This window comes from Chenopodium album, chromosome 6, assembly GCF_948465745.1.
Source record: "Chenopodium album chromosome 6, dcCheAlbu1.1, whole genome shotgun sequence".
In the NCBI taxonomy this organism is placed as follows: Eukaryota; Viridiplantae; Streptophyta; class Magnoliopsida; order Caryophyllales; family Amaranthaceae; genus Chenopodium; species Chenopodium album.
Genome location: NC_137839.1, coordinates 68,654,935 through 68,676,468, shown reverse-complemented (window position 1 = coordinate 68,676,468; position 21,534 = coordinate 68,654,935). Strand labels below are relative to the sequence as shown.

General features: G+C 32.0%; 2 protein-coding genes across 5 annotated transcripts; both read left to right on the top strand.

Moving 5' to 3' along the window:
* Positions 1-1,492: 1,492 nt before the first annotated feature.
* Positions 1,493-6,208, top strand: LOC145636202 (shaggy-related protein kinase eta-like). The gene is made up of 12 exons (XM_081687694.1): positions 1,493-1,662; positions 2,222-2,314; positions 2,666-2,725; positions 2,812-3,084; positions 3,166-3,240; positions 3,317-3,373; positions 3,802-3,942; positions 4,049-4,099; positions 4,226-4,321; positions 4,603-4,686; positions 4,879-4,980; positions 5,623-6,208. The coding sequence occupies exons 1-12, from the start codon at positions 1,648-1,650 to the stop codon at positions 5,716-5,718; spliced, it is 1,143 nt and encodes a 380-aa protein (XP_081543820.1). The 5' UTR covers positions 1,493-1,647; the 3' UTR covers positions 5,719-6,208.
* A 5,690-nt stretch (positions 6,209-11,898) lies between these two features.
* LOC145635076 (protein CLAVATA3 INSENSITIVE RECEPTOR KINASE 4-like) lies at positions 11,899-18,580 on the top strand. Of its 4 annotated transcripts, none has more exons than XM_081686367.1 (11): positions 11,899-12,420; positions 12,615-12,750; positions 12,864-12,935; positions 13,919-14,062; positions 14,141-14,212; positions 14,295-14,354; positions 15,917-15,993; positions 16,125-16,262; positions 16,383-16,721; positions 17,339-17,730; positions 18,138-18,580. In XM_081686367.1, exons 1-11 carry the CDS (start codon positions 12,330-12,332, stop codon positions 18,462-18,464), a joined length of 1,848 nt encoding a protein of 615 aa, XP_081542493.1. In that variant the 5' UTR covers positions 11,899-12,329; the 3' UTR covers positions 18,465-18,580. The 4 variants fall into 4 exon arrangements, with proteins under 4 accessions (XP_081542493.1, XP_081542494.1, XP_081542495.1 ...); XM_081686368.1 differs by having other exon boundaries at positions 11,900-12,420; positions 12,633-12,750; positions 16,110-16,262; XM_081686369.1 differs by having other exon boundaries at positions 11,901-12,420; positions 12,638-12,750; positions 16,110-16,262.
* Positions 18,581-21,534: the final 2,954 nt, after the last annotated feature.

Sequence of the window (21,534 nt, the reverse complement as noted above, 5' to 3'; positions counted from 1 at the left end):
CATGGCAGTTCTTGGACTATTTGGCGACGGTTTTAGGATCGGTTTTGGTCAATTTTAGGAAGGTTTCAGGCGACTTTCTCGGGAAGGATACAGTCAGTTTTCCGGCGGTTTTCAGGCAATGTTTCCGACAGTCATTCTTCTTCTCCGGCAGCATATTATGATCCGAAAATTAATTTTTATTATAAAACTTGATTTTCATAATTTATAATTATGTATTTCTAAAAAAAATACATGTACCAAAAAGAATACAAAAAAAAATACAATTTTAATACATTATGGACATTAAAAATAATTCAAAATGAAAATAAAAATACAAAATATAGGTCAATCAGATTTTGCCGCATCAGCAAGTTGTGGTGTCATTTTTAAAGAATGACATTGTAGAATTTTTAATCTAAGTCCTCCCACAATTGTCGTTTCTTTTCTACATCTAAACCAACTTGGAAAGCATAAGCATTAATAACATTAACAATCTCCTTGCCACTTAGCAACTTCACCCTTATCAACATATTACTCTTCCAATAGACCCCGATCATCTCTTTTGACAACCTCTCATCAAGAATCAATCCAACTTCATTCGTAGCTCCACCATTCCCAGTCCTGTACATTTCTTGTCCAATGTACCACACTTTATACCCCAAAACCAAGTCTCGAGCTCCTTCTCCTGTCCATCTTGTTTTTGGAGGCACATGATGTTTACACATCTTTTCTTCATCACTTTTACCACCACTTCTATTGATTTCGCCGTAAAAGACCTCACATTCCAATAACCAATCCATATACTAGAGTCCTTCCTCACACGCTCCCTTGTACCACGCTCTCTCGTGCTACACTACCCCGTGCCCCCAATTGCAAGCCCATGCTCATTTGTCACCACATTCGACAATGTAGCGTGATGCTTCGAGGCGACGACCTAGCATTCTAGCAACTCTTGCATACTTATCACTACACCCCTAGTCTACGAAGTTAGCGCGTCGCTTAATAAAGACATCCCAACTACAAGCCCTTGCTCATTTGAGTATTTGGACAATTATACTCTTTAAAATGTTTATTTATTTAATTATTTTCCCTCATTAATGTTTTTTTTTTTTTGTATCTTTTTAGAATAGTGTGTAGACATTTATACCCTTAAAAATATTTATTTACCTACTTTTCCTCTTTATATTGCCAACCTACATGGCTACATCTCACGTGTTGCTACATCTCACGTGTTAACCACTCTAATCAGATAAAAAATAAAAGAGCCCTTTTCCTAAATATTGTTGAAAAATTATCTAATTCCCAAATTACAGCTAATTTTTTTTGAATTCCCACCTTACTGTCTACATCAGCCGATATACAAATATACAATACATCATTGGTACGAGTATCTGTAATACGAGAATGTATGCATAATACAGGTACAATGAAAATAGCCTAAAGATGAGGTAGTCGTATAATAAATAATTCCTCAAAAGAAAAAGAAGAAAAAAAAAAAAAAAAGAAGGGGGAAAGAGCAAGAGCTGTAATCACATGGGTATTGTCGTAACTGGGGTCTTCCCCTTTTCTTTCTCTCTCCTCTCTGCTTGGCCCTAAACTCCATTTTTCCATGCTCTTTTCTTAACTCCTCTCTTTCTCTCTCCTCCCTCCTCCTCTTTCCCAGCTTCCATGGCTGACGACAAGGTACTCTCCTCCTCCTTCTCTCTCTCTTACTCCTCCTTTCTCACCGTTTTTTCTAGATTCTCTCTCTATGTTCTAGATCTAGGTATTCTAGCTTCGAATTCTCCCTGTTTTTTGCTTCATTTCAGATCGAATTCTATGTTTTTCTTAGGGTTTTGCTGCCGATCTATCAATGGATCTTCTTTTTAGTTTGTATTTGTGTGTAATTTTGTTGATTTTGAGTGAATTTCTGTTTTTTGTGTGTTTGTTTTGATGGATTTGATTTTTGTTTATTCTGAAATTCCTGTTGTTTTTTTTTAATTTTTAGCTGGAATTTTACTTGATTTTTGCAGAATTTGTGACTTTGTAGATCTGAAATGTGCTTGATTTTAAGCTGTTTATGTATACTATTGCAGAATTTTGTGATGTTTTGAATTTTTTCAAAATTTCATAGAATTTTCACTACTCTAACAGTACTTAATTGGTCGATTTACATTTTTTAGAGCGTTTAGCTGAATTAGATTAATTTTGAAATTGAGTATGACGTTGATGTTGGAAACTAAATTAATTTTTGCTGTTGCAGGAGCTAGCTTCGACGGTAGAAGACGGCAATGGTGCTGTCACAGGACACATTATTTCAACTACAATTGGGGGTAAAAATGGAGAACCTAAACAGGTGTGTTGTATGCTCTATTTTGGCAATTGGATCTCATTTCGCTTGTCTCGAGTTTATGATTCTTTTCGCCTGTTTAGAGTGATGGTGTTTGATTCGAGTGATCGAACGAGTCTAAGTGCTTGTGGTTTATATGTTTTATCTGCTTTGCTTGACATCACTAGTTCAACAATTATTAATCATTCTTAGCTATCATCATGAGTTGTGCTTTTATTTTGTGCTTAAATTTGTTCTAAAATGTAAGATATTTTGTGATGTTCATACTTTAAGATGTGGATTTGTGCATTTTCATTGAGTTTGTAAATTGTTCTTTTACATGTTTATGCTTGTTTAACACGATTTTTGTTCTTACAGACAATTAGTTACATGGCAGAAAGAGTCGTGGGCACTGGGTCTTTTGGAATTGTATTTCAGGTATATATATATAGATTGCTTAGACCTAATTTGATCCAGAAGTGAAATAAATATTGATTTTTCCCTCTGATTTTGTCTTTGTTTAGGCTAAATGTCTGGAAACCGGAGAGACTGTTGCAATTAAGAAGGTGTTGCAAGATAGAAGGTATAAGAACCGTGAGTTGCAGCTGATGCGAGTGTTAGACCATCCGAATGTTATCTCGCTCAAGCATTGTTTCTTCTCAACAACCAGTAAAGATGAGCTTTTCCTAAACTTGGTGATGGAATATGTCCCTGAGACCATGTATCGGGTTTTGAAGCACTATAGTAGTGCTAATCAAAGAATGCCACTCATCTACATTAAATTGTACACATATCAGGTACATTATATTTTCATGCTGGTTTTCTGTTTCGATTGTCATTTTTAAAGTATAATTATTTTAAGTATAATCACATTGCAGATCTTCCGTGGCTTGGCTTATCTGCACCATGTTCCTGGAGTTTGCCATAGGGATTTAAAGCCTCAAAATGTTTTGGTATGTTATTTTCCATTAGTTCTTTCCAAGCTTAATCAAATAATGAGCTGAATTTTGATGTAAATGATCCCTGTAGGTTGATCCTCTCACCCACCAAGTGAAAATATGTGATTTTGGAAGTGCCAAAGTTCTTGTATGTCAAAACTCCCTCTCTTTTTTTTATTCACTAACTATATTTTTCATAATGTTTTGGAGTCGAAAAATTCTGTTGTAGTGGTTGCCGAGACATGTTTTCTCCTTGTTAATTGTGATCTGTGCTGTGAACATTGCAGATTAAAATACTAATATTGTTTTTCCTGTTCTACTCATTTGCTCTATATATGTGCATGATCTTTTTCTTTTAACAAATAGTGAAGGCATAAAAATGGCGATGATTGGTTCTATATGTATTCTATCTAATTGCTTTCGCATGGTAGCATATTAAATATTAACTGCTTTCTCATAATTAAAAAAAAGACTTTAACTTTCTCTGCCACTTAATCTCCTCTGTCGGGTAGGGAATGGGGGGTTACAACCTTAAATTTTGTGTTTTAACCTCTTGTTTTTTTTTTGTCCAATCAGGTTAAGGGTGAAGCCAATATTTCCTACATTTGTTCTCGGTTTTATCGAGCTCCTGAGCTTATTTTTGGCGCCACTGAATATACATCCTCAATAGATATATGGTCTGCTGGCTGTGTTCTTGCTGAACTTTTGCTTGGTCAGGTGAGTATATTATGATAGCTGAATTTCAATTTGTGGATTTCTTTCAAGTGTTATCTGTATTTGTATGGAGCATGATCTTCATTTTGTGTTCTTTTGAATTTTCCAGCCATTGTTTCCCGGGGAAAATGCTGTTGATCAGCTCGTTGAGATCATCAAGGTATGCCTAAAAGTTTAATTGAAGGGCTGTTCAGCTTCAGCACGTGGAAAGTTTAGGGTCATGTTGTAACTTATTGCCTGTTCTTTTCTGTTTTTTTGACAAAATCTGTACTTTGTATATTTGAAGGTCCTTGGTACACCAACACGGGAAGAAATTCGATGCATGAATCCGAATTACTCTGATTTTAGGTTTCCCCAGATTAAAGCAACTCCCTGGCACAAGGTATATTACTTGTATATGTGCTTTTTGTAATTTTTGTTGAGTTAATTTTTGGAGGCCATCATAGATGCACAGATGCTGCATGCCTGCATACTTGTGTCAGACTGATTAAGCTTATGCTGTTGAAACTTCTATAATCCTGCACGTTTGTCACATGTCATTAAATAATCAACAGAAATGAAGAATTTATTAGCACAGTGCTCAGTTCTCAAGAATCCCAACCCTTCCCCTTCTCTTTAAGTTGAGTTTTTAAGATTAAAGTTTATATCTCTTTTTCGATTCAGGTTTTCCACAAACGCATGCCTCCAGAGGCCATTGATCTGACGTCAAGGCTGCTTCAGTACTCACCTAGTTTACGCTGCACTGCTGTAAGTTTGAAAAGTTTCTGCAACTAAATTATATTAATCCTTTATGCTTTGGTCTAATTTAAATTTAATTATATTAATCAGCCAATAGCATTTTGATCAGCTTATTTTCGCGTCTTGTTTTCGTGGATTATAATTCATCTGTAATTTCAGTTCATTGAAGTATTGATACGATTTATCTTTACTTTTTCCCAGTTGGAAGCATGTGCACATCCTTTCTTTGATGAACTCCGGGAACCAAATGCTCGTCTTCCTAATGGTCGCCCATTGCCTCCTCTCTTCAATTTTAAACAGGAAGTATGTTTGTTTTTCTCATGCTTATGTTTATTTTAGCTATGTTTTATGCTTTTACACTGAGCCAGATGGAAATTTGCTTGATACATTTGACTGCTGGATTTATCTATAAGTAAAAATCATGATTTGACCACTCCATGATAGTATGCCAGTTGATTGTGTTGTACCTGTATAAGGAAATTCAGGTCCTGTTTACGGTGTTTGGTTTTTTTACATTATCATACCGAGTTGATAGTATCATGAAGCTGGAGAACTTAGTAATGATTTGAAGGATTATCTAGTAACAAGGAGTTAAGGACCCTCTTTCACTGCTGAGGAGAATCATTACATTTTTTATTTCTACTGGAGAATAGTATTATTTGTTTTATCTTGAATATTAGTTGTGAAGAAAATTGCATGGCTTTTGCTTGAGATTGTCTAGTGTAATCTAAACCTGAGAGTCTCATTTAGGATTATCTGACATTGTAGCATGTATATTCTTTCGCTCATTAGGCATAAAACCTTAGGCTGTCTTTTGGGATCATGCAGTCAGCGATTACATTACTTTTGAATCTTTGCATTGAGAAACTAGTAGTATTCAAACAATTTCGTAATTTTGGATGATAAAGAATTCCTAATTTTGGTTGCTGATGTTTCTTGTTGCAGCTGTCTGGAGCTTCATCAGATCTAATTAACAAGTTGATTCCAGAGCATGTTAGGCGACAGTATGGTCACAATTTGATGCATCCAACAGGGACATAATTATCAATATAGCACATATAGATGTTTTTTGCTGGTTGATGAGTGAGATCCTGTGGAAAACCGTGATCAAGATCTTAGTCTCAATGTATGGAGGCATCCCTATATAATTTTCTCAGCCAGAACGAGTGGGCAATCAGTAGCTCCAACAGCCTCTGCTTGCTTAACTCTCGTGCACTCGTTCTCACCGCCAACGCGCTTTTTTTGTCTGTAAATTGTTGATAGAAAAGGTCAATCTGATAATGTACTCATTAAAGTTAGTAGAGAGGAGGTTGTAATTGTTTATGGCTGTTAGGAAAGACCGCTGAAGAGCGGTGGAGACAGAAAGGTGTAGTTGGTGGGTGTATTTTCTCGTCTTTTTTTTTTTTGTTTACTCTGTATGTCATCCAGTAGTTTTTCTATCTTCATTGCACCAAATGCAGACCTTGGACAGGAAGAAGTGTAGTACCATTATTATCAATCATCCTGTGAAAAGTATGTTTGCTTACTATCATTCAGTTCTTAAATTAGTATTTAGTAAAGCTCAATTTTCTGTTGCATAAGTTTATTAGTTTGCTTTGCGAGTTGAATTTCGAATTACATCTTTGATGCATCTTATTTTAAGTAGGTGATAGTTCCTGTTGTTTGCTGACGTTGACAGTAAAGTAGGTTGATATGTTTGCTTTGAGAATCCTTGCTGAGATCCTTATGCTTCTTAGTATTACCAAGTATATGCCAACTTGCCAAGTTGTGATAGGTAACTTGAAAAGATCACAAAGGCATATTCACATTACATCATCTAAGTCAAGTAAGGCATATGGGAAAACTCTTAGATTAAGATGTTTTATACTCTCTGTTTTAAAATAAATGCTTTGCTTTGACCTGTACACTTGTCAAAGCCAACTTTGATTAATATTCCTTCCGTCCTATAATACTTGCACAGTTTTCATTTTTGTTCGTCTCAAAATACTTCACATGTTATTAAATATTTAATGGGATAAATAATAACAAATATATTTTCCAATAGTCTCTTTGGAACCCAAAAGGCCAAAACCCAATTAAATCCTACATTCTCTCTCCTCATTACCCTTATCTTTCCCACTTTTTGTCTCCTTACAATGTAAAAACACAAAAGAGAAACCTTTATTTGATACAGTAAATTAATATATTAAATGGACCTACTTGTAGTTTTCTTAAAGTATATGTCCACCTCAACGCCCCAAGTATCATGGGACAGATGGATTAATATTTTAAAATTAAATGCCTTGAAAACGTCAACGTCATCCATTCGAAAATTTGAATTTTCAAATTTGTTTTTAGACCCAAATTTTCAAAATATTCAATTTGATTTATAGTTCTGATTCGACTTGATTGATAACTCGGTTTGGATTATATTGAATTTTGGTTTTAATCTGAATAATGGGCACCTCTCAAAGCTTCTTTTGGTTAGTGATATGTTTTGATGTTTTATTTGTAGATTAATATGTTTTCTTTTTTGGATATTTTGTTTTACTCCCTCCGTTCTTAAATTACATTCCAATTTTTAGCATTTATTTTTCACATAATAGAGAGAAGTAGGAATGTAATTTAGGGACAGAGGAAGTAGTGTACATGGGTAATAGATGACTAAAAAAAGTAAAAAAAAAAAAAAAAACTCTATATCAATCAATTAAACGCAAAAAAAAACAATTACTTGAATACGAATTATTATCTATAGATAAATAAAATAATATTCATTAATTTATGTCCATTAGTACAATCAATCTATTAATACACAAATTTTCAATCAATTAATTACAATTAAATTCATCTCTAATACTATAAAATTTAGGGGTGTCTATTTGATTTTCGATTTGGATTTTGCCAAATCCAAACTAATCGATCTGAAATAAAATTTAGTTTTTAATTTTCAAATTCAATCCGATTCAATTCGAATTACAATTCGATTACATGAATCTTATCCGAAAATCCAAATTGATTAAAATAAAAAATACATTGCAAAATTATAGGGCCTAAAGTGATTATAAAAATAATAATGCAATTATAAAGTTGTACATTATTAATTAATACAAATATTGAAAATATAGTTTTGCATAATTTATATTAAGGTAATTATCAACATCATTTTACATGATTAATATAAACAATCATTAGTTGTAAAAGTATGGTTCATATGTTGGCTAATTCGATTTTTTGGATCCAAACAAGGTAAAATCGATACGATCCCAAAATCCGAATTTTCAAAAATTCTAATCCGATCTGATCCGAATAAAAATTTGGATCCAATCGAATTAATAATTCGATTCGGATTGAATTTCGATTTTTATCTGAATAATGGTCACCCCTAGTAAATTCAATAACTTAATAAAGGAGCAAAAGAGAGAGATGCCATTTCTTTCATAAATATTGCTTTTTAATTATCACTAGCTAAAGTCTTGTGCCATACACAATTATCTTTAATTTTACATCGAATTTTTTTTTGTTATGAGGTATTGACAAAAAAAAGTTATTTTTAAACAAAAATAGAAAACTTTAATCTATATCCAATACCTTTTTTTTTTTTTTTTTTTTTTCTCTATCTTCTTCTTTCTTTTCCCTACCTTATAAAAAGTAGAAAATAACTCTTAGGAATAGTGTGCTACCAAGTACCAACTATACCTTCAAAAATATGTACAAAAATGTATATTTACTTTTTTACCCTCATTAATATGTTTACTCTCATTAATATATTTAATTGGGTTTTTTTTCATTAAACATACCATCAATTAATACAATTTTTTTTTAACAAAAACTTGTAATGCCTTTTTTTTAAATAAAAAAATTATAATGTTTTGTACTTCATATGTTATTATTGTTATTTAAAAAGGAAAACAAATTGTATGTACGAAGACGTACGTTGTTTATTACCACGAGATGATTTATTTTTACTCCTTCGCGGTTGCTCTTCTTATTTACAATTTTGTTGTCCTTTAATTATTACAAATATTGTTAATGTTTATTAGCTTTTTAATTGTACATTATTTAGGCACGCACATAAACAACGTGGAATTTAAATGACATTCATATTAAATAATGATATTTGAGCAGATGTTATCAAGAGGTATAAATAACTTTAAAATTCTAAAATCAAAGGAAATCGATAATAGAAAAAAAATGTTTAAATATGGAGAGAATTTAAGAAGAAAAATATAACTAAGTGGTTATTGCTTTAGTATTAGATATAGATATAGATATTAGATGGTCGTAGAACATTGAACTTACATTATTAAGTTTTTAGCTACAACGAACATTTCACATATTATTACTTCGTATGACCAAGCTCACAAAAAATTCGTTTGAAGAAAAATACGTTAAGTATTATTGAATCATGCAAATCAATTAAGAGTTCTAAACTAGCTTAAGATATGAAGGGATGCAAATCAATTAAATATTATTTAATAATAATTTTGAAATAACACTGTCAAACTTTTGAGGAAATAATCATTAAAGATTTTGGTGGTTTTTTTTATATTTCTACAAAACCACTATATAGGCACATAAACTAAATAGTACGTATTAAAACTACCAGATCTACCACCCAAACCAAAGGTGTAACTACGCGCTAATACAACTTCTATGCAACAACTAACTCTTTCGCGCGCATCGAGCGCATAGGATACCCTAGTCTTATAAAAAGTATAACATTACTCTTATGAATAGTGTGATGCCAAATTTACCCTTCAAAAAGTGTATTTACATTTATACCCTCATTAATATGCATAAGTTTTTATTAATGAAAAATGTTTGGACAAATATACTTATTCACTTATTTTCTATCATAAATGTTAGTAGCCTTGGTGTCTTTTAAAAATAAAAACTTAGTTGTCTTGGACAATTATACCCATAAACATAGTTGTTACATATCAACAACTAAATTTATAATTTAGGGTCAAACCGAAAAAACTTCCGAATATGACTAGCTATGGCGCGTGCAACGTGTGTGTTAGCTGCCCTAGTTCTTAAAAAAAAATTTATATCCAATAACATCAAAGTTATTACTCTTCATTTTTTTTTTCTATATACTTTGTATATGTATCTAAATAATTTTTTTTTTAATGAAATGAATTTTATAGTCAATAACCTAAATATATTTGTATAATGTTAGTCAATAATTTTTGGTTTGTAAATATATGAAAACCCTTATATATAATCAATCAATGGATATTTTAAAAAATATTTTTTTTTTAATTTTTTTTTTAAATTATAGTTGGAGGTAAAAATAGCATCATGCATGAAATGACATGTGTCTTTCCTGATGTCTATTTAAGCATTATATTTTTGATTAGCTAATGTATTAGTATTATGTTCATATCTCAATGTGAAAAATTAATAAATCAAACTTATTCTATCAATTTTCTTGTTAAAAATCTAGTCAGACGGTCACAATTATTAGTCGGGAAACCCAACGACCTACCTTCACCCTTTCATACATGAATCAATTCGTGCATATATGCAAATAGGCTAGTTGATTCAATCTATGCATTACACGACCAAAACAAATGTTTAACTTTAATCTCCTTAGGGCCTATTCTCTTCCGTTGAAATTCAGTTCAGTTCAGTTCAGCTCTTAATTTACGTCTAATGATATTGCTAATGATATAAAGCCAAATTTCATTCTTTTAAGCTCTTATTACAACGACGACAACAACAACAACAACAACAACAACAACAACAACAACAACAACAACAATAATAATAATAATAATAATAATAATAATAATAATAATAATCAATAAGTAATAAATAATAATAATAATAATAACAATAATAATTGAAATAATAATACTAATAATAATAATCAATAAATAATAATAATAATCATCAATAAATAATAATAATAATAATAACAATAATAATTGAAATAATAATACTAATAATAATAATGAATAAATAATAATAATAATCATCAATAAATAATAATAATAATAATAATAATAATAATAATACTAATAATAATCAATAAATAATAATAATAATAATCATCAATAATTAATAATAATAATAATAATATTATTATTATTATTATTATTATTATTTATTGATTATTATTATTATTATTATTATTATTATTATTATTATTATTATTATTATTATTATTATTATATGTACATTTGTATATACACATATGTATAGTAATAAATAATCAATAAATAATCAAAGATCACAAATCCGTAAATATTAATTTTTCTATCCATTATTAGCATTTTTTTAAAAAAGGGTCGCAAATAAATTTATGTAATTCAAAATTTAGCAAAATTAAAAGGAGATGACATAATAAATAATAATTTAAATTTTAATGTAAATTTTTTTTTTAAAAAAGCACAAAACAATTTATTTAGGACTTTTGAAGAGTTTGCCCGAAAAAAAAAAACAGATTTTTGGTCTAAATGTCGCCTTTTTTTTATACTAAATTGTCGCATAATGTTATTTTTTTTTACTAAATTGTTGTCAGAGTATTTTTTTTTTTTACCAAATTGTCGTGAAGAGTCTCTCTCTCTCTTTTTTTTAAACCAAATTGGTCAATTAATTCTTTACTTTTCTCATAGAAAATTACATAGTTCTGAAATAAGCTAATTGTATTACTTTATACAATCCATACTTTACACAGGCCAGTAGACTAATTTATTATCATATGTTGTAATTGCTTCTCAAGCCACACGAGTAAAGTTTATTATTCGTACAATTTTATTTTTGTCCAGTAACCCCACTTGTTTTAATTAATGTAAATTCAATTCAGTCTTCGTAAACTCTTCGTTGAAAGTGTACCACTTTGAAAAAAAACAATTGATGTACTCCACAAAAGATACTAAGGGTTTGTTCTGATTTACTGAATTGAATTGAACTGAACTGATTGAAGATGAACTGAACTGAGCTGGACTGAATTGTTTATGAAAGAAGCAAATTAGAAACTGAAGCGAACTGAAGTTGAACTAAACGAATGTGAAATTAAGTTGAAGAGAACATGTCCTAAGACAACATGTATTCTAAAAAGCAATGTCAACAAAACAAATATACACCCAACTGTAAAAAATTTACATTCCAACTACATACTTACACTATGCCATTTAATTTACAACTTTCAATTATCGAGTCAATATATCTTCCCCCTCAAATGAGCCTCCTCTTCTTACCATACGGGTCGATATTTTTGAAAATTTATCTATTCAAGTGCCCATATTTGCAAGGCATAGGGAGTAACACGAATGAGTGAGTACCACCAAATGCCAATGACTATATTGTATTGTAGGACACCCTTGTTCTCCACTCTACCAGATTCTTAGACAAATTTGACACTAATCATTCAAATCTCGAGACAAAATTATCTTTGTTTTTGAGCTAATTTTTCAAACCCCAAAATCCAAGGACACACACCCTTATGTTTCGTTTTCTTACTCCTTTCAGCATCATCTGCTAGAACTTCTTTATTGGCACCATTTTCCTTACAAACTGTCGTTTTTTCTGCAACTTTTTTTCAGAAGAATCCAAGATTTTAACTTTTTGACATTACACTCTCACTTCTCACTCGAGATCTATCAGTGGTTCTTTTTTCCCCATTTTAGTGAATTTTAAATTTTTTATGATTGTATTTTTTGGCCATGGTTCTGTTTTTGGCAGTATTTTTGTGCTTTTTTGATGTGATTGGAGCTGCTGATAGTAATCTTTCACCAAAGGGTGTCAACTATGAAGGTTTGTTTCTAAAACCCATTAATTTAATCATTTTTTTTTTCTTGATTTTTGTTTTCATTTTATAATATTGGGATTATTTCAATGTTAGGTGTTTAGCTTCAAAACCCCATTTATTGAATCTTTATTATTTGCTGGAATGTTTGTAATTTTTATGTGATTAATATGAATTTTTTGATTTGGGGTTACATTTATAGTGGCTGCATTGATGTTAGTGAAGAACAAGATGAGAGATGAAAAGTACCATGTTCTTGATGGTTGGGATATTAATTCAGTTGATCCTTGCACTTGGTATATGGTTGCTTGCTCTAATGATGGTTTTGTTATCTCTCTGTAAGTTGCATTATTTTCCAAGTTTTTTTCTACCCAAAAATCACAATATTATTTTGAAAATTTGTATTGCTTATGCTTGAATTGTGAATTTTGTTGTTGTGGGTTTTTCACAGTGATATGGCTAGTATGGGATTGTCAGGAACCCTATCTTCTAGTATTGGGAACTTGACACGACTTCGCTCAGTGTAAGTTCCTTGTTATTTGTTAAGTACAGAGATATAATAAGGCAATAATATTGACAGTTATGGCTCTATTTGATTGAAGAATGAGGAGCTGTTGTTTATGAGATGTTTGTCTTTATGAATGTTTCCTGTACTTTCTGTTTTTGGATTACAATTGTGTTTATTTTGTACATTTTCTGAAATTTTTGGTGCATTAAATGAGACCAGCCCCTTCACGAGAATGTGTAGATTTTTAATGAACCATCAGTCTTTACCATTATACAGTAGTTGATTAGTTGATAGTTCTTGCCGGAGATTCCACTGTCGGCGTCATTTAATGCATCTTTGTGTGGATAGTTTACAGTTGGTTTTATCTGTTTTAAATTATCTTATATGGTCCCAACCTATAATTTGATTGTTTAAAAAAAAGGGGAGTATGAGTGCTGTCATGCTGATAATAGAGATGAAATTTAATGTATGTGTTCATTGAAATGCATTACATGCTCACTGAAATTGAAGTGTGAAATTATTACAAAGGATGTTTTTATGCTGAGATTAGACTTAATTTCTTTTCCATTTCTTAATTTAGTACCTTATATGACGGATCCTAGAGGTACTTCCTGCTTTGCCTTTAATCAGTTGGTTGTTGATGGTCAATCGATTATGTAGACGGGAAAAGACCATTTTTTTCAAGTTTATCACTTTTCTTACCTGCTAGTATTATAGCCTTGAATTCTAATTGCTAATCATATTGCTCCATACCATATTCACCTGCATGCAAACTTCTATTGGCAATAACATTTCAAACCTTTAGGCAGGACATAAACCTGAAGAGAATGACAATTTCCTTTAATAAAGGCAAAATAAAGAAGATATTTTAGATATGATGGTTGCTGAATTATCATAGGTGGCCTAGGATATAACTTTATTTCCTAGGCTAATTACATCTTGAAACTGCAGCTTGCAGCTGGTTGGCATAACTTGTCTAATAACATTGTGCTCTACAGTTCGATGCAGAACAATCAGCTGTCTGGTCCAATTCCAGATGAGATTGGGAAACTCCAAGAGCTTCAAACTCTAGACCTCTCAGGTAACCAGTTTAGCGGTGAGATTCCTGACTCGATTGGTTACCTCAGCCGTCTAAATTACTTGTAAGTATAGCTTTAAAGTTTTGTTTTTTCACCTTCCTTCTAATGTGACCTTTAATATAACTCCTGTGCAATATGCAGGAAACTAAGTAGAAATAAATTGTCTGGACAGATTCCTAAACGCGTTGCAAATCTTTCAGGTCTTTCATTCTTGTATGTCTCCTGTCACTAATATTGTTTGTTAATCTTCTGTATGATTATTGTTGGCGCTGAAATGAAATTATGCATTTGGCAGGGATTTGTCATTTAACAATCTCACTGGTCCCACGCCAAGAATATTAGCAAAAGCATACAGGTATAAACCTTTCTATTGTTAAAACTTGTTGAATTTCTCTACTCCACTCCATATTAGATCTGTTGTTGTTGTTGTTGTTGTTGTTGTTGTTGTTGTGTGTGTACATCAGTGATCAGTGCCATTTTCAGTTGACAGATTACAGAAGTTTGTGGGTCTGTACAATCTTCACTATATCTTTTGAATGTTTGGTACAAATGTAAGACTGATGACACTTGTATCCGCTGAAAAGATAAGGCATGAAAATGAGATATCTAGGCATATAATGATGGGGGATTTAAGTTCACAATGGGGGCTGACTATGCTACAAACTACTTGACACTTTTATAAGACTGACTATTTGGTAATGGAAGCTACGGAGTAAGAGAAGAAGATGGAGATTAAGATGATGATCTGGAAAATGGATTTAATAGATAGAGGAAGACAAGAAATTTGGGGATACGTTTTCATTGTAATTTATTGCTAATAAATCTTCAAATTGAGCATAAAATCCAAGGCCTTCTAGTGGCTGGACACTCTCAACAACAAGCAGATCAAAGTAAATTAAACTTCTACAATAGTCTGCATTTTCCTCTTTCTCTCATTGGTCTCTCTCTATATATACATGTTCTGCATCCTTTTCTTCCTTCTCTAGTCTTACCACTTCTTTTTACCAAGCTACCTCATAAAATTATAAGAGAATTACATTGTCATTCCCAATAGTGCCCCTACCACTAATTCAATTTATTACAGCATACTAAAGCGCTATCTAAAGACCTTATTTGTCTCATAGTGCATAAGGACTGCAATAAGTCTGTGAAATACAAAACCGATGGGCGGTTTGCGTCCATACTCCATAGAGAACACGGTATTAAAAATTTCAAATAAAGATAAGAGTATCAAGAGACAGAATGAAGAACCTTCATCTATATAGAGCTTATAGACTGAGGTATTCGTGGGTTTGTCTAGAATATTTTACCCTTCATGAAAGATCTCATTTATCTATCATCAAATCATGACCATTACCAATTGGCTACAATTTTTTATCCACAATTTTATCCTTAATCTACATAGATGTATCCCCTATCATGTTTTTTCATGAACTTAAAAATTAATTAATTTATAACCATAGATTGTGTATCTATACTAAATGAAAACTGTTAAGCATATGTAGTTTATTTAGAAATTGCAAAATTTCAGAGTTGATGACATAATTTCTAGTCTTACTACTTGTGGGCTGATGGAGATTGTGTGCCGCTTTGAGAAACAATAACATTTGTTGCTTTGATACAACTGATATTTAATCTTGTAAAATGGTTATTAGAAGGTTATAAAACAACAAGAAGAAACATGCTAGCGCTTAGCCGGTGATAATGAGCTGCTATTGGATATTCTTTCTCCAAATGTGTTCAATTTGTTTGTTATTATCTGAGGTGGACATTAACACTTTGTATCATAATGTTTAATCACTATGTATGATTGCATGTTACACAGAAATCGTATTAAATTGTTCACTAATGCTATCAAGTTTTTCTCTCCTCACTATAAATGAGTTATTATGAGTGACACATTGCATTTATATGTAGTGTGACAGGGAACACATTTCTTTGCTCTTCTTCTTCTTCTTCCCAAGTTTGCATCAATGGAAAGAAGCCTGAAAATGGTAGCTCTCTCTCTCTCTCTCTCTCTCTCTCTCTCACACACACACACACACACACACGCACACACACACACACACACACACTCATTGATTTACTTGTGTTACCTAATCTTTTCCAGACACAAGTCATACAGCTATCTCAAAATCAAGTCATCATCGTCGATGGGAAATCCCAGTGGCTGTTGGTGTTGGCTGCACATTTGTGATTTTGATATTGCTGATAATTGGATGGGTCCACTACTACAAGTCCCGTCTTCTCATGACATCATATGGTATTCTCTGAAGCTAAAATATTTTCATCTTTTTCTTTTTTTAGTTTAATTTATAATTTATTTGAGTGTTTATGTGATGATAACTATGGTGTGAAAACCTCTGATTATTGGAATATGCAGTGCAGCAAGACTATGAATTCAGTATTGGTCATGTGAAGAGGTTCTCGTTTCGTGAACTTCAAGCAGCTACAGGAAACTTCAATCCCAAAAACATACTAGGAAAGGGTGGTTTTGGAGTTGTCTATAAAGGTTGTCTACCAAACAAGACTATGATTGCAGTTAAAAGGCTGAAAGACCCCAGTTTCACTGGTGAAGTACAATTTCAAACAGAAGTGGAGATGATTGGTTTAGCTTTACATCGGAATCTTCTGCGTTTATATGGATTTTGTATGACACCTAATGAGAGATTACTCATATATCCTTACATGCCAAATGGAAGTGTTGCAGATCGGTTGAGAGGTTGTTCTTTATTTTCTTTCCTTATCATCTTTAATTATGATTAGTTGCTTCTAGCAATTAATGTTTAAATTCACCTTCACTTTCTTGTTTGAGTGAAATAATTAAAAGTTTTTACCCGTAAGCTTGCAGTTCAGACTGGATATTAATGAGTAGATGGTTTGCTTCTTTATATTTTTGTTACATACTTACATGAACTCGAGTTTGAGCATAGTATTCAACTATTCAATATGGTTACTTGTCAAAGTTTCAGAATCTAACACTTTCTGAAATTTTACATGTTTTGACCTATATTGATACCAGAAAATTATCGTACTTGGGTTTAATTGTCACATATCCGATATAGATATGCATATGAAATGATGAATATATGTGTACTGTCTCTTTGTTCAATTGTGTATGAAGTACCGAGTCTACAAACTATGCTGTAACAGTAATCTTTGACTCTATGATGTGAATCTGCTTTCTAGCTTGCTCATTTCTTTTCATGAGAAAACTTGCATATCCAATGCTTAATAGCTGATATGTAAGCTCTCTTACCATCAGATGCATTTTGAAGAAGTCTAGGAAAGTCGGTGCATTCTTACTGTTAATGATAAATATTATTTATTTGTATTCAGACCCATGTGGGGATAGGCCTACTTTAGATTGGTGCAAGCGCTTGCATATTGCTCAGGGAGCTGCTCGTGGACTCTTGTACTTACATGAGCAGTGCAATCCAAAAATTATTCATAGGGATGTGAAAGCTGCTAACATCTTGCTTGATGAGAGTTTTGAAGCTGTTGTGGGAGACTTTGGCCTTGCAAAGCTTTTGGACAGGAGGGATTCTCATGTTACTACTGCTGTGCGTGGTACTGTTGGTCACATTGCCCCGGAGTATCTTTCAACTGGGCAATCTTCGGATAAAACTGATGTCTTTGGATTTGGCGTTCTACTTTTGGAACTTGTTACAGGGCAAAAGACAGTAGATGCTGGCAAAGGTCAGGCTCAGAAGGGAATCATGTTTGACTGGGTAAGTTATGCCCGCTTTACAATTAGATCATTTTATTTCCATTCACATTACATATGCTTGTTTATGAAGAGTAAGTTATATAATCTCCTTCTGGAGTAATTTACTAGGCCATCATTTGATTGGCAATAAATCATGTTGGACTTGGAAGTCCATGCAAAGTGAGAAAAGTACGGAAGAGGATAAGGAAGTGATTCACATGTATACAACTCCCTTTATCGTCCCACCCCCTTTCCAATGGCTTGGCTTGCAAAGCGGGGTTGAGTTGACTCGGGAGGAATTCAGTCCAGTAGGGTCCTTTTCATCTAAGTTACCTACAAATACATCTTACCTACAACAAAAGTATATGTGCATATTGCTTAGTATGTTTTGTTCACTTCTTTGCACCTTTTATTTATTTTTTTTTATAGGTGAAGGCATTATATGAAGAGAAGAAGTTGGACGTGCTTGTGGACAGGGATTTAAAGGGATATTTCAATGCTGACGAGCTAGAGAAAACGGTGGAATTGGCTCTTCGGTGTACTCAAGCTAATCCTAGTCTCAGGCCAAAGATGTCTGAAGTTTTGAAGATTTTAGAAAGTATTGCAGGGCAATCTGTACATGGAGATGAATTGCATGCCAGAAGCTCTCTTCCTGAGGATAGATCTTGTATTACCAGTTTCTCTAGGAATTACAGCGATGTTAACGAGGAACATTCCTTTGTATTTGAAGATATTGAGCTATCTGGCCCTAGATGATTCGCATTGTAATTATTGTATGAATGGCAAATAGTCCTATGATTTTGTATATTGCTTCTTTATCTCTAAATAATACATCAGTTCACATCTTGCCACAAAATGGGGTTAAATTCTTAAGGTAGTTTTCTTGTTGGAGAGTGAATTGAATATCAAGCGCTTTAAAAAGCCCGTTGGCTGTATGGTTCCAACTTTTCACCAAGCCATCTCGTATACGATTGATTGCCATCTATTTCTATATACTCGCAACAAAATGACTTTAAATACATTGTTTTTTTGGGTGTGTATAATAATAGAAAGGGTACTTAAGAGTACCTTAATAATGCTAGCAGAAGAAGTAAATCAATAAATGACAAATTAAGGTCCCATCAAGAAGATGATAATTTTAAACTGTCAGATGAATAAATGGACTAACAATCATAGATATTCCAAAAACAAAAAAACACGAGTATTAATCATAGAGTAAGTTGCTTTCTATTTGCTCACCACAATTTTAAAATCCTATATTATGGCTGATCTTAGGCCTCAAACCTTAGCCACTAATATACCTATCAAATAAATATGCACCTAAATATTTATGAACTAAAACAAAGTCAACGACATCCAAAATTAAATGTAAGAAAAAAAAAAAATAATAATAACAAACACGTAACAGGTGAGCATCCATAGTGATCAGCTATATGGGCTGCCACGTCATTATTTCCCAAACTACATAATAACAAGCTAATAATTTTTTTAAAAAAAAAAATTATTTACTTATTTAAAGTGGACAACACATAGTTTGGGTTAAATGAAACAACATACATAGCTTTACAAAGTTATGTAGTCTCGCAAATTATAAGGTGGACCATGGTCCACCTTACTCTATGTGGTCCACCATTAGATTAAAGCCACGTGTTTGCTACTTGTAGTTTTCTTCTTTCAAATTCTCAATGTTCTTCTTTTGCTATTTAATTTCACTGATCTTCTCTCTTTCAATTATTTCCTAATTTCTCAATTCCCTCTCTTCAATTATCTTCTTCTTCTTTTTTTAATCATCATCCATAATTTCTCTCTCCTTGATTTTCTCTCTCCTCGATTTTCTCTCTCCTCAATTTTTCTCCATTGTTGATTCCTCTGTTTCCTTATTGAATTTGTTCATCACTGTTGTTCATCGCCAACCTCGACACTGTAAGTTAGATTTCTTATTTTATTTGATAATTATCACTAATTAGGTTTTTTTGTTGTTGATGCTAGTTATTGATTTTTCATTTTGTTATTGATTTTTGAGTGATGATTTTAACTGATCGTATAATTTTTAGGTTTAATTAGTTTTAATTTCATATTATTCAATTGATTAATTGATGAATAATTGATCAAATGTTTGATTAATTTTAATTAAGTTGCTGAAATTAGTGATGAGATTTTGATTACTTACTGCAGAATTCGTTTAATATGATTCTAAACATTCGGTTCATATGATTACTTAGTGCAGCATTTATGTGATCAATTTCAAAGATATTCATATATATTATTCAATTGATTAATTTGATATTTAATGTTAATTAAACTACTGAAAGTGTGTGTTGAATTTGATTCTTGATTGTAATTGCTTTTTTTTTTTTTTTTTTGATGATTTTCAGTTTCATTTATTATTTAATTGGTGAATTGATGTTTTAGTTTGTATTTTATGATCGAATATAATTTTTTTATATCATGTTTTTGAACATTTTGTTCATATAATTCGAGTAACGCACTTTTATTGTATATATTATCAAAATTGTTATTAGCAGTATCATATTATGAACATTGTTTCTATTTTTATGAACATTTAGGTTACTTTAATGAACCTTTCCGTTTTACATAAATCTCTGAGTATGTATATATGCTTTTTAGAAAATAATTGTAAACGTAATTATGAACATTTTTTCCTGTATTTGAACTTTGTTGTTTTATTTTTGAACTCCAATAATGGTTATTATGAATTGTGTTTGTTTATTGCAGTTATAACATATGAAGTTGTTTGTAAGGAAAGTCTAAAGGCCGAGCAACATTCTGAGCAGTATTTTCACGTGCAGAAGTTTTTGAAGGATGTTCAGTAGTTTGTGGTTAGGGTTCAGAAATTTTTGTAGGGGTTCAGGGATTTTTGTAGGGTATTTAGTGGCTTGTGGTTGGGGTTCAGAAGTTTTTATAAGGGGTTCAGAGGTTTTTGTAGGGTGTTCAGTGGTTTGTGATTGGGATTCAGAAGTTTTTTAGGGGGTTCAGAGGTTTTGTAGGGTGTTTAGTGGTTTATGATTGAGGTTCAAAAGTTTTTATAGGGTGTTCAGTGGTTTGTGGTTAGAGTTCAGAATTTTTTGTAGGGTGTTCAGTGGTTTGTGGTTAGGGTTTAGAAGTTTTTGTAGGGTATTCAGTGGTTTGTGGTTGGGGCTCAAAATTTTTTGTAGGGGGTTTAGAGGTTTTTGTAGGGTGTTTAGTGGTTTGTGGTTGGAGTTCAAAAGTTTTTGTAGGTTGTTCAGTTGTTTGTGGTTGGGGTTCAGAAATTTTTGTAGGGGGTTCATAGGTTTTAATTGGTAAGGTGTTCAGTGGTTTGTGGTTAGAGTTCAAAGGTTTTTTAAGGTGGTTAAAATGTTTTTGAAGGGTGTTCTGTGGTTTGTAATTGGGGTTCAGAAATTTTTCTAGGGGGTTCAGAGGTTTTTTAGGTTGGTTCAGTGTTTCCTAGTGGCTTATCAGAAAATTCTAGAGGCTTATCATTTATTGGGGCTTTTGGGGGATATTCAAAAGTTTCTTTAAGGTGTTCAGTAGTTCGTCTATAAATAAATATTAAACAACAAAAGAGGAAATACAGAACATTCAAATAAATTATTATTCATACCAAATACTTGATAAAATTTATACACAAATTATTGCTTCATACAGCACATATATATGGACATAAAAGACTACTTATATGAACATCAAACAGGAAATATATGAACAAAAATATGAGGTATATAGAACGATTAACATCAGATTTGTTAATTTTATTGCACAATCCACCAAAATTGGTTAAAAAGCTCTAAAATAAAAAAATAAAATAAAAAAAAAGCAAATTTTC

What these genes read in the sequence shown, in the direction of transcription:
- LOC145636202 (XM_081687694.1), top strand. An exon ending in TTGGAAGTGCCAAAGTTCTT is followed by an intron (nt 3,374 to 3,801) that starts GTATGTCAAAAC and finishes TTGTCCAATCAG; the next exon opens with GTTAAGGGTGAAGCCAATAT. An exon ending in AAGCAACTCCCTGGCACAAG is followed by an intron (nt 4,322 to 4,602) that starts GTATATTACTTG and finishes TTTTCGATTCAG; the next exon opens with GTTTTCCACAAACGCATGCC.
- LOC145635076 (XM_081686366.1), top strand. Translation starts at nt 12,330, where the DNA reads ATGGTTCTGTTTTTGGCAGTATTTTTGTGCTTTTTTGATGTGATTGGA. An exon ending in AAAGGGTGTCAACTATGAAG is followed by an intron (nt 12,421 to 12,614) that starts GTTTGTTTCTAA and finishes TTACATTTATAG; the next exon opens with TGGCTGCATTGATGTTAGTG. An exon ending in CTTTCAGGTCTTTCATTCTT is followed by an intron (nt 14,213 to 14,294) that starts GTATGTCTCCTG and finishes TGCATTTGGCAG; the next exon opens with GGATTTGTCATTTAACAATC.